At 43.0% G+C, this 17,033-nt stretch overlaps 1 protein-coding gene across 1 annotated transcript; it reads right to left on the reverse strand.

The window, feature by feature from the left end:
* Positions 1 to 5,371: 5,371 nt before the first annotated feature.
* Positions 5,372 to 16,230, reverse strand: LOC124111818 (conodipine-P1-like). The gene is made up of 4 exons (XM_048384156.1): positions 16,210 to 16,230; positions 15,575 to 15,749; positions 6,682 to 6,855; positions 5,372 to 5,631 (listed from the first exon to the last, which is right to left on the reverse strand). Exons 2-4 carry the CDS (start codon positions 15,746 to 15,748, stop codon positions 5,425 to 5,427), a joined length of 555 nt encoding a protein of 184 aa, XP_048240113.1. The 5' UTR covers position 15,749; positions 16,210 to 16,230; the 3' UTR covers positions 5,372 to 5,424.
* Between the last annotated feature and the right edge of the window lie 803 nt (positions 16,231 to 17,033).

The raw sequence follows: 17,033 nt of genomic DNA on the forward strand, positions 1-17,033 counted from the left end.
TGATGTACAAAATGTTGATGGGCATGGAATGATAATACTTTGTAAATGTTTATATGAGGTGAGGTGAAATTGGGTTTAACGTCGCGTCCAAGATTATTGCACTTATATAGCGACGTGCATGTACGTGTGTGTGTTTGTGTGGCTGCTTGTACTAGTCCGGACTGATGCCGGGACCGGGGCCATTTGGTTTCTTGTCTTCCCATGTTAGTGTTTCGATAATATAGCTTTATGCTTTAGACACATTAATTAGTTTCCGTATTGTTGATCAGCCGGAGAAGAATAAAAGAATAGATCACCGCTGCTTTATGCATGTCGTTTAAGGGATCGGTCATTTATTACAAGGAGGTGGGGGTGGGTCATTTTATATAATGCCCCTCCCCTTGTACAATGTACAATGCCATTTGGAAAGTGGTCAATTACAACAAGTGTTTTATTTGGGAAAACACTTTCTTCGTAAAGTCCTAGTTCTTATGGGGGTTGAGTGAGTGAGTGAGTTGGGTTTTACGCCGCTTTTAACATTATTCCAGTTATATCACGGCGTGCCAGCTTAATGTGGGAGGAAAGCCCGAAGTGATGCAGGTCTCAGACGTTTACCACTTCGGTGAAACCCAGGAGCACGGGTATGGTGCTGACAAACCTAGAAACATAATCGGGGCGAACCGGGATTCGAACCCACAATCATAGGTTTCTGGCGTGCCCAAGGGACGCAACTGTGCAGTGAGAATCGCGGCGCCTTAGACGACTGGGCCACCCGTGCAGAGTCTGTAGACACATTAAGAGAAACATTGGTCGTGAAATGGTTAACTTCCTTTGAGAAAATATTCGAAAACGTGGAACTTGGTTTCTTTTACGTTTGTTTATAAAGCCTTCCATAAGCCGGCCCTGCTCAGATTTCAGAATAGCCGCGTGTGTTTACAACAGAGAAAAAGTCCGGACTGATAATGTTTCTATTCTACAATGTCAAAATACATTTTGTTTTAAGATTTCTGGGCATCAAGTACTTAAAAACGCATAATGTTCACCTTCTACGTATTCCCCTATTGTAGCTACGTGATCAGGATTTGCGTCCCAAGACATACCCTTTGTGTGAGTTAAACAGCCCTCTTGGTACCTTGGATGTCAAACACCAAGTGTACAGAGCATTATGATCTTCATCCCAGTCTCTGATGTCGTACGGGGCGGTGGGGTAGCCTAGTGGTTAAACACCCCGGGTTCAATTCCCCACATGGGTACAATGTGTGAAGCCCATGCCTGGTGTCCCCCGCCGTGATATTGCTGGAATGTCGCTGAAAGCGGCTTAAAACCATACTTACTCGCTCTAGTGTCGTGCTGCATACTTGTATAGACTGTGTGTCATGGCAATTTGACATTGCAGATTGTCATTTTGTATATGATGCTGGGCCTAGATTTTCGAAACGATCTTAACACCTTACGATCAAAGATAAGATATCTTCGATACTATCTGAACCTGTCTTATATCGTACAAAGATACGATACTTATCGTAACTCTGAGAGAGAACTCATTTATGTTGGGGACTGAAAAAGCGTGGTGTTTACCAATGACAGCACGGGGATTTCCCAGCCACAAACAATAGCACGGAGAAATAACTCGGAATAAATTTGTTGTCAAATTGTTCTACACGCATCAATTTCCGTTCTTCCCGGTGACATAAAATGTTGTGTGGCTCCCACAATACCACTCAATATGTCAGTTTGCAACGTTTACCGATTATGTAGGTTTTGCTTTATTGTATACAACAATTAGTTTGCGAATATTCGGGTTAGACAAGGCCAAAGAATAGATCAGAAACGCGGAAATACACGAGCAGCTCTGTGCATTTATGAGACGTGTCGTCAATAAGTAGTTGCCTATAACACTATTGCGGCAAATACAATATGACAATAACAACTGTATGTAATTCGTTTGTAGTGAACTCGTTCACATGGACAGCCGTACACACCAACCTCTCCACAAAAGATATATTTATTAAGCATCCACTGTAAAACAGATGTGCATTTATGCATGTTAGCTACATTTATCACACCTTTCTGAATGTTTGCATGCTACAGTCACATTCATAAGTCAACGTATCAGGAATGCAGGTGAGAATAAATGCACATCTAGCTAGATTCTACTCGTTGATGGGGTGGTGGGGTAGCTAGTGGATAAAGCGTTCGCCCGTCACGACGAAGACCCGTGTTTGAATCTCCACATGAGTACAATGTGTGAAGCCCATTCCGGCTGTCCCCCGCCCTGATATTGCTGGAATATTGCTATAAGCGGCGTAAAACCATACTCACTCACTCTCGCCGTTGATGCTTTTCTTTGTAGCATATGTGTGTCATGTAAAGACATTTTGCGAAAAGAAAAAATGTAAAATATAGTGTTACTACACTATAGCTATTAAAATTAAAATGATGTGAGAAAAGATACTTTACTATTCTTGCTTGAAACGGTCTTCTCGCGAATGCGTCGTTGCGTAAAAACATGGCGTAAAAAGTCAAGGAGGAAAGTAAGGGCAGTTATTCTACCTGACAATGATGAAACCTTTGATCGAACAGCAGACATTCAGCATTATTCAAGTATGATGTATACTGGGTCAGTTTGACAATGCTGCATATGCTTTTGTTCATGACCAAAGTCACGTTACTGGCGAAAACCCCAACATTACACCTTGAAACACACAGAAAACAGCGCACACTTGCACTTATCATAATGTCAAGCGGGTTAATTTTGTTTGGTTTATGTCTCCAATGTATTTCATGAATAATCAACGGAGACAATTTTCACATCAAGCTGTTTGTGTGAACTCGAAACCTAATTGGCCAGGTCCGTGCTGAAGAAATATTGTTCTATAGGGTATATCTGTAACCTGTTACTTTCAGCAGGAAAGGATCGCCACAGATATAAGTAGCTAAAAGCAGTAGTGTACAGGGTAAGAGTAGGTTATTAAAGATCGTGTAAATGGAGAATGAATTCACAGGCCTTCAAGTGTTGCTCTTGTATTGTGAGTATTTCACTTCGGTGGACACCAATAATGGGATTCACACGTTGAACCTACATGGTACTTCCAGTCAGCCAGGAATGATTAAATCACACCATGTATCATTATGAATCTGAATGATGTATGGTCAGCAGCTACACAGATTTCGTGGCGAAATGGCCAAAGGTGCCACAATTTACAACGTAAATGTCAGATCCTTTCTTTTGCTGCTGGGTTTCAGCAAAGAATTAAAACACTAGACATCTACCTCCTGCGTTTCATGTACAGTGTTGAACCCAACTCACCAACTGTATCTGTGAAAAAAGACACTGTGATACAAACACACAAAAATTTCAACCAATACATTGTTACATAATATTTGAGCCACAAGAACTTTCATCAACATATTGTTACAGACTATGCTATTCAAATTGAGTTCAACTGATATTGTGAAAGTATATTTGATACAAACGAATCGAACCTTCACACCGTCCGGGATTCCAGACGGACCCAAAGTTTCGAGGTAAGATTCAGGATCACCATGGTGGAAAAGGTCAACAATGTCTGGCATCTTTGCTGACAGGTCGTGTGCTCAGTGGGATCTTCTGTATTTAGGAGACCGCCTCCGTTGTCTAGTGGAAGAGCGTGCTCCAGGAGATTGGAAGGTTCGGGTTTCGATACCCGGCTGCGTCATAAAGAAAGATGGTACCTGTTGTTACCCTGCCTGGTGCTCTGCATTAAAGGGCTAAAACAAGGAGTGGTCGGCTCGGAGTCAGTAAAATGTGTCTTAATTTGGTATTCTTGTTGAACTGCGGTATGGTATCTCAGCGGGCTAGCACAATAAAGTCGCATTTAGTCCGGACTAGTACAAGCAGTCACACACATTGTCATTGTATGACTGTCATTTTAATGGTTGATTTCGTTGAGATTTTGATCTTTTCAATACATTATACTTCATGCATCTATCTTTTGTGGATTTATAAACAAGAGTGATTTAAAACTATGGTAGGGTTTCTTTTGGCCGTCTGTTTATGTAATAGACGTGCAAAACTCCACTTCTCGTGTAATTAGCTTATTATGTAAGTCACATATACGGGGTGAAACTTTATAGACAAAGTCAATCTTACAATCTGTTCCATGAAGCACGCTATATATAATACCTTTCTGGAGACTCATCGCCGATATCTTTTATATGAAAATTGTCATACTGAAGACGAAAGCACAGTCCATTTTCGGAAGAAGCGGTCGTAAAATCGCGTAAACATGGTGCTGAAAGCACGATCAGAATTTCACACGCTTTGGACCTCGTTCTTGAGAGTGAGTGAGTGAGTGAGTATGGTTTTAGCAATATTCCAGCAATATCACGGCGGGGGACACCAGAAATGGGCTTCACACATTGTACCTATGTCGGGATTCGAACCCGGGTCTTCGGTGTGACGAGCGAACGCTTTAACCACTAGGCTACCCGACCGCCCCTGCAAAGCAAAGCACATGGGGTCAACTGAAACTGGCTTTTACATATCTGTACGGTGAATAGGGCCCCCCCCCAAATTTGCAAGTTTTAACAAATACCATAAACAACAACCTGGAGATCATACATATCAAGGATTTAACAAATGTCAATCTTGGAAAATGGTAATTTGAGGTTGAAGCGTGTCACAGCTGGCTTCGTTTAAAATCCGGAAAAAGTGTGATTAATGGATAATCTGGTCCAGACATTATATAGCTGGAATGCTGATGTGCGGCGTTGTAGAACAACCAAAACACAAAATGTGTAGTGGCTAATTGTATTCAGATATATAGGGTGAGTTAATGGATTGTCGATTTTGTGTTTGGTGTTGAAATCCGCACTCCGCACTCAGCAATATCCCAGCCAGTCTGGACTAGACAATGCAGTGATTGACATCATGAGCATCGATCTAGTCAGTTACGATGACATGAGTCAAACCCACTCAGCGAGCCTGACTTCCCGATCCCGTTCGTCGCCTCTTTCGACAAGCTGAAGCTGAAGACGGGATTTTCACGTGTCTCGATATGCAAGTGCCTGTGTGATGTGCGTATGTGCGTATGTGCTGGTGCAACACATTTGTCTATTCAGTATTTTAATCAACAGTAAAACACACACTTCTGGTGAAGATCCAGGTTAGATTACGTCTTCAGCAGCCCATGCTTACCGTAATAGGAGACTATGCTTGTCGTAAGAGGCAACTAACGGGATCGGGTGGTCAGGCTCGCTGACTTGGTTGATGCATGTCATCGTATCCCAATTGCGAGGATCGATGCTCATGACGTCAAACACTGGATTGTCTGGCCCAGACTCGATTATTTACAGACCACTGGAATATTGGCGAGTGCGGCGTTAAATAACAAACAAAGTAAAACACACACCAGATCATGCAGATTTTATTGGCAATGTGGACGTACGCTGATGCAATCTAAGTTAGAGACAGCTTTTCACCCATTCCTCTTCACACCAGGCCTTGGGTGTCTCCCTGTAATGATTCACGCCAAAGTTGTGCGCAGCCTTATAGTACAGGACTGCTGTCTCCTCGCAGGTATCGGCGAACAACAACCCGGGACAAGTCTTCATCATGTTTTTCTTAAAGACATCGTCGCACCAAAGTCTGGATTTACCGAACTTCGCACCCTGAAACAAATACGCCTGATTGTTTACCGCTAATTATATATAGCAAATATATATAATAAATCGCAAAAGGAACGTCACTTCACCATTGCCGATACCCTACTGGAATTAATAACCCCCCAGAGAAGGCCTTAGTCCTGTTTGTCTTGAAGATAACACACCATAGTCTGGATTTACCAAACTTTACAACCTGAAGCAAATACAACAGATTGTTTACCCTTAACAAAATCATTCAATATAACAATGATTGTTGCACATTTATGAAATGCTACTTCATTTTTTGAAAGGTTATTAGTTTGTGTGTTTGTTGTTTAATTCCGCATTCAGCAATATTGCAGCTATATGACGGCGGTCTGTAAATAATCGATTCTGGACCAGACAATCCAGTGATTGTGCATCGATCCACACATTTAGATACGATGACAAGTATCAAGTCAGGGATCCTGTAAGTGTCCTCTTACAAGTATAGTCGCCTTTTAAGGCAAGCATGGGTTGATGAAGACCTATTGAAGATCCGGGGTAGAATAGGTCTTCAGCAACCCACGCTTGCCGCAAAGGGCAACTACGCTTGTCGTAAGAGGATTGTCTGGTCTAGATTCGATTATTTACAGACCGCCGTCACATTGCTGCAATATTGCTGAGTGCGGCGTTAAACAACAAATAAACCTATTCTAAAATGTTATTAATTTATATTTCTTCAGATATAAGGGTATTCATATACGTTTCAATCATCCGTCAAAAGCGGTCACAGATTCACTCCGGAAACATATCTCCAGCCGTCCATATGTACAGTGAGTGAGTGAGTGAGTTTGTTTTACAACGTTTTGAACAGTATTTCAGTTATATAGTTATTCAGCATTATGATGGATAACAGCCCAAACTCTTGAAATTTACCTCTTTGGTGAGACTCAAGTGCATGGGTAGGGCGCTGACAAACAGATATTATATTCAGGTCGACTGATGGATTCCAACCGACGATAAGAGAAACCTATGCATTTGTTTATATAAATAGATAGGTGTGTTTCTCATTGGCTTTGAATGAAAATCACTCACACATCCGTAGCAAATGTCGTGCCTGTTGCAGGAAGGTGTGAATCTATCCTTGAATGGAACCCATTCTACAACTGTAGTACAGCCGTCCACGTGTTCTCCAGTACAGTCGTTAGCGACGACCTCGCCTACCACCAACGTCAATGCCAAGGTCAACGCATACAACAGCATTGTCATCTGAATTAATGAAGAATTAGTGCTATATAAAGGTATTGTAAATCCAAACATCAATTTGGTTTATACCACTCTTGTTAAATGTATTATACTGCCATTTAAACTGAAACAGTAGTTGCTTCAATTGCAAATATTGCCTAGATCCCTATGTTATGGTGCACGAATAAATGATGAAAACATGAATGTAACTACTGACAGACCCGTGAAGATCCGGGGTAGAATGGGTCTTCAGCAACCCATGTTTGCCGTGAAAGGCGACTATGCTTGTCGTAAGAGGCGACTAACATGATCGGGTGATCAGACTCGCTGACTTTGTTGATGCATGTCATCGATCCCAATTACGTGGATCGATGCTCATGATGTCAATCACTTGATTGTCTGGCGTAGACTTGATTATTTACAGAACGCCGTCATATAACTGGACTATTGCTGAATGCGGCGTTTAACAAATAAAAACAAAAAAAACAACATAACTACTGACATTAAACCTGATATGCCAGATGAGCTTGAGGATTTCTTTCCCACTAACGCTGCTTGAAATTTGGACATAATAATATTAAGCTATTCCTTCTTCGAATAACAAGAGAGCTTAAAATGAACACATACCTGTATCGACGAAACAATGTGTGCACATGAGAGACATCCACGTCAGCTTTTATATCCAGATACTAAACACACGCCCGACTTGATTATTACCCACATCGTGCCAGGTGTTCAGATGGTATTGTAAGTACTTTCAAAGGTGGGGCTGTCTAGTTTAAACATGCAGAGATTCGTCATGATTATGGAGAGGATTGTGTCTCTTATTATTTTTATTTTTATTTTGTTGTACAGATTAAAACATATAATGCAGCAAAGAGGATCTGGGTGGTCCTGGCACAGTCAGGCTGGTTAGGTTCATCATCAGCTCAGGGCCCTTGCAATCCAGTGATTGACATCATGAGCATCGATCCACCCAATTGGGATACGATGACATGCATCAACCAAATAAATTCTGCATGGTCTGGTGTGTGTTTTACTGTGTTGTTTAACGCCGCACTCACCAATATTCCAGCTGTATGTCGGCGGTCTGGACCAGACAATACAGTGATTGACGTCATGAGCATCGATCCTCGCAACGTGGATACGATGACATACATCAACCAAATCAGCAAACCTGACCACCCGATCCCGTTAATCGCCTCTTACGACAAGCATAGTCGCCTTTTACGGCAAGCATGGGTTGCTGAAGACCTATTATACCCCGGTTCTTGAAGGATCTTATAGATATGGAAAGGGTTTTGTGACTTTGGTCGTATATAAGTCAATAAAGCCAAATCCGCTGGTGGTAAATGATTTATTCAAAAAGGACAATACCCTCCTAATTGACTGTGCTGTTGCTATAAATGATTTCTTACTTCTAAGACCGTGACCGGATGCATCGTTCAGAGGTAGAGAAATAATGATAGCTTTGGTGTCATCCTCATGACATTGTATTTCGTGATATAATTCGTGAATAATACAAAACACACATTCTACGATGAAACCTGGAAAATCCTCGAGTTCGATTGGTCAATCACAGGTTTCAAATCTTGATAGCCACTTTGACTGCTAATTTGACTGCTGCAGCGTATCTAGAACCCTGCATTAATGATCAAATGGCAGTCAGTTCATCATTTAGACATTGAGGTCAAACATATGATCTCACTTAAGTATATTAATACAAATGTGTGTCTTCTGAACCAAACGTATAAAGTGACACACGCATGTAGTGCTCAATATGTATCTAAACTTTACTCCTCTATGACTTGAATACTACAAAATCAGACAAAATCAGATTTCTCTAATCACTAATTATACCTTACAGTCACAATGTTCAAGAGTGAACAATAACATAAATTTGGTTATAGTGAGTGAGTGAGTTGGGTTTAACGCCGTTTTTAACATTATTCCAGTTATATCACGGCGTGTCAGCTTAATGTGGGAGGAAAGCCCGAAGTGATGCAGGTCCCAGACGTTTACCACTTCGGTGAAACCCACGAGCACGGGTAAGGTGTTGACAAACCTAGAAACGTAATCGGGGCGAACCGGGATTCCAACCCACAATGATAGGTTTCTGGCGTGCCGAAGGGACGCAACTCTGTACAGCGAATCGCGGCGCCTTAGACCACTGGGCCCCCGGTGCCCCCCGTGCCCCCTAAATTTGGTTATAAATGACACTGAATCCAATAATGTCACACACTCAGTTTGATTATAATCTTTAGTATGCGTTGTTATAGCGCAGTGGGTTAATAACTTTTGACAGATCGATATTTTGAATATTTAGTACGTGTTGCGAAGATTTAATGGAGGATTTAGGTGAGCATAATATACACCTGTTGACGTGACGGTGCGTATTCTGACTGACAAGGTAAGAACTGTTTCTGTGCTATGTCGAAGAATAAGGATGTGGGTTAGGTCTAACGCCGCTTAAGAGAATTTATATGTTATAGCTGGGAGTGGTGGGGTGGGGTGGGGGTGGGGGGTGGGGGTGGGGCGGGATGGGGGGGGGGGGGGTAGGGAGGGGGAGTACAAAAGCCATGCAGGTGTTATACACGAGCACGGGCGATGTGCTGACAACCCATGGTGAATCTAGGATACGTTTCCAATGGCCGCAACTCTGGGGTGACTAGGGCACCCGTGAACCTCTCTTTGGTTCAAACAGTGTTTTCACGTGTTGGTCTGAATTCAGTTTTCATTTGGATCAATATCGATAACTCAACCCGATATTTCCAGGGTAAGGGTTAAATATATACGATGGCTCATACTAAATTGGACAACCTCAACTGATCGAACAAGAGGCCAACGTTAAGCTTATTGTATGTCACATTTCTCTTAATGGTCAGGGAGCGGTCAGGTAGCCTAGTGGTTAAGGCGTTCGCTCGTCACGCCGAAGACCCGGGTTCGAATCCCGACATGGGTACAATGTGTGAAGCCCATTTCTGGTGTCCCCCGCCGTGATATTGCTGGAATATTGCTAAAAGCGGCGTAAAACCAAACTCACTCACTCACTTAATGGTCAGAGCTGATTTCAATGTTGGCACGACAAGAACACAACAATTTTATAAACATTCAGGAATTAAGAAGTAACTAATTGGTGTTGTTCACGTTTTGTCAATCCTACATGTAATTACACTGTAATACTTTGTTAAAATTGTTATCGTTCATTCTTTGTGAAATAGGGGGCGGTTGGGTGGCCTAGTGGTTAAAGCGTTCGCTCGGCACGCCGAAGACCAGGGTTCGATTCCCGACATGTGTGAAGCCCATTTCTCTGGTGTCCCCCGCCGTGATATTGCTGGAATACTGCTAAAGGCGGTGCAAAACCATACTCATTCACTCTTTGTGAAATACATCAATTTTTCAATGTGTCATCGCATCCACGTGTTGTGTTCTTAATTTCTCGTATTTGCAATCGTATTACTATGGATATATAATATTGTTACGTCATCTTTCGTCCAGGGTAGAACAGGTCTTCAGCAACCTGGGGCGGTCGGGTAGCCTAGTAGTTAAGCGTTCGCTCGTCACGCCGAAGACCCGGGTTCGATTCCCGATTCTCTGTTTACAATGTGTGAAGCCCATTTCTGGTGCCCCCCCCCCCCCCCCCCCCGTGATATTGCTGGAATATTGCTAAAAGCGGCGTAAAACCATACTCACTCACTCTTCAGCAACCCATACTTGCCGTAAAAAGGCGAATACGCATGTAAGTGGTGACTAACGCGATCGGGTGGTCAGGCTCGCTACAGACTAATTACAATATTGCTGAGTGTTGATTTTATTGATAACGTACATGTACATAGTTGCCTTCTAGGTTAGAGGCAGCCTTTGACCCATGGCTCTCCACACCAATAATGTGGCTTCGTGCGGTAACGGTCTTTGCCAGCGAGGCGGACAGCCGTGTAGTAGACGTTAGCCGATACCCTGCAGGGAGCGATGTGCCACCATCCACAAGATCTTATCATGTTTGTCCTGAACACATTGTCGCACCAGAGTCTGGATTTACCGAACTGAACGCCCTGAAACAAATATACCAGATTGTCTAGATAACCAAGATGGTTTATTAATCAATATTTTCTGTACATATTCGTATTCCATGTCCACTCGTGAACAGCCGCCCGCGAGTGAAGAGCCGCAAGGTTACAGATTACATACATTGTCACACCATCGTGCAAATACTGATTTATTTAGACTAAAAGCTATATGTCTATATCAAGTACGGATCCAGCATTTTTAACATGGAGGGGTAAAAAATACCACACACACACACACACACACTCGCATACACACACACACTCACTACACACACACACTCGCATACACACACAAACTCACTACACACACTCGCATACACACACACTCAAAAACTCAAATACACATACACTCACATACATACATACACACACACACACACTCACACACACTCGCATACACACACACACTCACATACACACTCACTACACACACACTTGCATACACACACTCACATACACACACACACACTCAAATACTCACATACACACACACTCACATACACACTCACTACACACACACACACACTCGCATACAATACTCACATACACACACACACACTCAAATACTCACATACACACACACTCACATACACAAACACACTCGCATAGACACACTCACATACACACACTCACTCACATACACACACACACACACACACACAATCACATACACACACATTCGCATACACACACACACTCACATACACACACACTCGCATACACACACACACACACACACACAATCACATACACACTCACATACACACATACTCACAACCACATACACACACACACACACACAATCAATCACATACACACACACACTCACACACACACATTCGCATACACTCACACACACTCACATACACACACACACAATCACATACACACTCGCATACATACACACTCACATACACACACACTCACAATCACATACTCACAACCACATACACACACTCGCACACACACAATCACATACACACATTCGCATACACTCACACACACACTGACATACACTCACATACACACACACACTCACATACACACACACTCACATACACTAACACACACACACACACACACACACACACACACACACACACACACACACACACACAAACCTCACTCTGGATGCGCCTCTGTATTGAGCTTATGGTGAAACTCGGGGATTTGATTCCACCAGCAGAAACATGGATCCTGTTCAAGTAAATATAAAACGTCATCGCCTGACAATAACCAGCCTCGATTATACGACGAAAGTGATTGTATTGGGCGTAAAAGGCATAATAAAATGAAAGGACCAGTGAAAATCAGTGAGGACACCAGGACTTCGTAAGCATGTTGTAAGAAACGACTACGTTTGAACCTCTCATGGGTAGAACTGGCCCAAAGCGGTCTATGCTGGTGGTAACAGGCGACTTAATGCCTGGGGGGGGGGGGGGGGGGGGGGGGGGGGGTCAGGCTCGCTGACGTGGTTGATGTGGCTGACGTGGTTGATGTGGCTGACGTGGTTGATGGCCTGTCAACGTAACCAGACGGCGTCATCGTTCGTTGCTCATAATATCAATCACAGGAATATCTGCAGTGTGTCTCCCAGACCCATGAGATTATATTAAAAAAGGAGTCCAACTCAAGTCTAGAATGATTTCGCAAGACAAGGTTGCCTCAGCCCGAAATTTATCATTTTCTATTTTGTAGATATATACTCTTCAAAAAAAGGAACTTGACACTGACTTTCAAAATGTGATATAATGCGATTGTTTCAAAATAGGACACAGAAACCATAATTGAAACACTGTTTGAAGATCAATGTATACAATGTTCAAAACATTAATCGTGTCACCTAGACAGACAAACGTACACGATACACGACATGTCACAGGGGTACAGAAAATGTCAGTATCGGTTGTGCCCACCACGTGCATCAATCACCGCTTGATACCGACGACCCATAGATGCAATCAAGTTGTCAATAACACGCTGTTGGATGTGCTGCCATTCATGCTGAAGTGCATCAAGAAGCGCCGGAAGTGTTTGGGGCGGGGGATTCCTTCTGCGAGCGCGTCGATCCAACTCGTCCCACAGATGCTCAATCGGGGACAAATCTGGTGACCGGACTGGCCAAGGTAATGCCCGGATGTTGCTGTGCTGTAAGAAGTTCTGACAAACACATGCAATATGCGGTCCTGTGTTGTCCTGCTGGAACTGTCCGCCATGAACGTTGACGTGAGGAAGAACGTAAGGCTGTAGGATCAAGTCTCTGTAACGCACACCTGTCAGTGCACCTGCCACATGCACGAGAGGCGTTCTACCACCGTGATGAATTCCGGCCCATACCATGACACTCCCGCCGCCAAATGGAACAACCTGCTGCACACAGTTGGGGGCGTAACGTTCACCCCGACGTCTGTAGATACGTGCGCGCCCATTAGCACGTGTGAGTAGGAAACGGGACTCGTCAGTAAACAGTACATTTCTCCACCTTGCACGTGCCCATCTAACCCTCTGTTGGCCCGAAAGGAGACGGTCCGCTAGATGACGTGGGGTCAATACATGACGTCGAACAGGTCTTCGTGCAAAAAGTCCAGCCTCCCTCAGTCTGTTGCGTACCGTTTGATCTGATATTCTGCGTACCCCAGGAATCTGTGTGGTTGTAGACGTGGCTGTGGTAGTGCCGTCTCGGCGGTGTCGCAGCCGGATGTATCGATCTTGTGCTTGGGTTGTCACCTTTGGTCTTCCTGACCTTGGTCTGTCGTCAACTCTGTTGGTGTTGTTGTATCGGGTCCACAGTGCGGATATTGTCTGTCTGGATACGCCAAAGTGCCTGGCCACTTCTTGCTGAGTTGCTCCAGCTTGTAATCTCCCAATGGCGTTGTTCCGTTGAGCTGCATTCAGTCTTGGCATTCTGTCACCGCCTCTACTGCCATTTTTAGGACTGAATGAACAGCCGTTGATGTGGATTTGTATACCCATTCAGCAGGGGGGCATGCATGCCTAAATGCAGGATCCTGTGCTGCACGTTTTTTACAGGCGGTTGCGTTTGGATGAAGCTGTAAAATTGATCCCCAAACGCTACGTTTATGTGCTTTGCATGTGTTTTCGCAAATTATAGACACATAATCTTTCTGTTTGACTTATTTGGTTCTCATTTAATGTAATTATTTTAGATATTTGGCAAAAAGTGGTTTTACTTCTATGTCAAGTTTCATTTTTTGAAGAGTATATATAACGTCCATGTCTACCGCAGTCGGCTAAAGCTGCACTACTCGATACATGTTTACCAACACCCAATACATATTTACAAAAAATATATGAAATCTATTAATAACAGCTCTTTCTTGGAAGCCCCACACCTCCACCCCATATAACAAAATGGTCTTATTTTACATGCAAAAAGGGGCGGTCGGGTAGCCTAGTGGTTAAAGCGTTCGCTCGTCACGCCGAAGGCTCGGGTTCGAATCCCGACATGGGTACAATGTGTGAAGCCCATTTCTGGTGTCCCCCGCCGTGATATTGCTGGAATATTGTTAAAAGCGGCGTAAAACCAAACTCACTCACTCACTACATGCAAACAACTTTAATAACATATTCATAACAAACAGAGCTTTACTGGCTTTTGTAACAAGGGTATTTGTACACACTCTCCATTACAACCTAGGAGTAAACAAAATACCTAAATAAATATAAATAAATGTTTGTTAGTTGTTTAACGCCGCACTCAGAAATATTCCCGCTATATGACAGCGGTCTGTAAATAATCGAGTCTGGACCAGACAATTCAGTGATTGACATCATAAACATTGATCAACGCAATTGGGATGCGATAACATGCATCAACCAAGTCAGCGAGCCTGACCACCCGATCCCGTTAGTCGCCTTTTACGACAAGCATGGGTTGCTGAAGACCTATTCTACCCCGGACCTTCACGGGTCTTCCGTGTTAGAATATGTCCCCAGTTACCTATGGTGGTCGACAAGCATAAGAACCATTATGTACGGCATTGGTCAAAGCTTCAACAGCTAAATCAACATTCAAAGACAATAAATGAATAAACCCATCCATGTGAAGTGCAGGCAATGACAAACATTATTTCGTAAGGCATCACATTTTTAATTTCTCCATGTATATCTAGGAAATATAATAACAGAATTTCTACATTAACATTATCTACCTGTCTGTCTGTCACATCCATGGAGGGTAAGTGTCATAGGAAAGTGATTTGATTCACAGCGAGTACATCTGCTAAAGTCGGAAATGTTATCAATTAAACTAGTAGAGCATCGTACATAGTCAACCAAACTAGCGCCACCCTCCTTAAAACAACTAAGTGATCCGTCCTTATCCCCAGCAAATCCTCCCTTTTATAATATGGACAGAAAACGTACAACACAAATTCGACCAGATCCCTCCCGTATTCATCACACACATCATCTCTGGTACTGCGGGGCACGTGAAATACATCCGATACATCCTCAATGTCGTCTAAACATGGTATAAATCTGTTTTCGTCGATAATAAAATCTTTCATATCACCACACCGTATATAATAGTCGCCAGGAAGAATAACTCCGCAGTCTGGGTATTCGTGTCACACAGCAGACAAACCTTTATCTAAGTACTCTATACCCTTGTGGATTCTATGATGCTATTGTATATTGTCTTAGAAATCACTCACACATCCGTAGCAAACGTCGTGCCTGTTACAGGAAGGTGTGAATCTTTTCTTGAATGGAACCCATGGTAAAACTGTGCTGCAGCCGTTCACGGTTCCTCCAGTACAACTGGTAGCGACGACCTCGCCTACCACCAACGTCAACGTCAACACCAACGTATACACCAGCATCGTCATCCTGAATGAAGAAACAGTGCCATGTCAAGGACATGTTTTATGTGTTTGTTGTTTAACTCCGCTTTCGGTAATATTTCAGCCATATGACGGCGGTCAGTAATAAATCGAGTCTGGACTAGACAATACGGTGATATCATGAGCATAGCTCCACGCAATTTGGATACGATGACATGCATGAATAAAGTCAGGGAGCCTGACCACCCGATCCTGTTAGTCGCCTGTTACAAGAAGTATAGTCGCCTTTTACGGCAAGCATGGGTTACTGAAGACCTATTCTTCTCCGAATCTTCTCGAGTGACATGCACATCTACATCTAAACATCAGTAGGGTGCCTTCATCCTTTGTAATGTTAAGATATAATGTTGGCATTATATACTTGAAAAATTACTTGCTTCAACAAATAGCTTGATGACAAGCTCAAAGAAATGTAAGATTACATCAATGTAACATCGGTCTTAAACCTGTAAGATGGAAGATCAGCGTGTACAGTCCTTGCAGAAAATATGACGTTAATCTGTCTATGAATACAACAGAGCATAAACTGAACACATACCTGTAGCGAACGCAAGACCTTCATACACGGGAGCCAGGCAACTCACCTTTTAATAGTTTCATAGTTTTTGTTTTATAGTTTTATGGTTTTATGGTGTTATATTTTGAACATGAACACCACCAGATGTTTAGATTGTAAGTACAGTGGGGGGCATTGACAAACAAAAACTTTCACGCTGATTTGACGAACTCTCGCGAACAGTACGAATGTTTGAAATTTAAGAAATGATTGAAATTTATCTACGAACACGAAAATTTTCCTATTCGGGGTGATTCGGGATATTCGTGGTCGTAGTGAAATGGGGGCGTAAGAGGATGGTGGCACCTCTATTACCTCTTTTATTCCCCGATTGCTGAACACCAATTCTAGCCCGGATCTTCACGTGACAGATGTGGTATCAAGGAAGACTGGGTTGGCTTATGGCTTATGGATATGGAGTTTAATGCCATAAGTTTTCGGTGCCACTTGCGAAACGTCGCATGGAGAGAAATAGTAGGTGAAATACCTATTTTCCCATTCATCGACAAGCATGGCTTGCTGAAGACCAATTCAGACCTGATCTTCGCGGGGGTCAACTTCTGTCGCAGTGCTGCTTCGAAAACAATCAATATTTGACGAATTAAACATTTCTTACCATATGTCATTGTGAGAAGACAACTGGACAGGACTCAAGTCGTGTAACTGCAAGAGCCTGGTCATAGGTTGGTCTACTATATAGGGTTCAACGTCGCA

Source organism: Haliotis rufescens, unplaced genomic scaffold (genome assembly GCF_023055435.1).
Source record: "Haliotis rufescens isolate VD_foot unplaced genomic scaffold, xgHalRufe1.0.p SCAF_5, whole genome shotgun sequence".
Taxonomy (NCBI): Eukaryota; Metazoa; Mollusca; class Gastropoda; order Lepetellida; family Haliotidae; genus Haliotis; species Haliotis rufescens.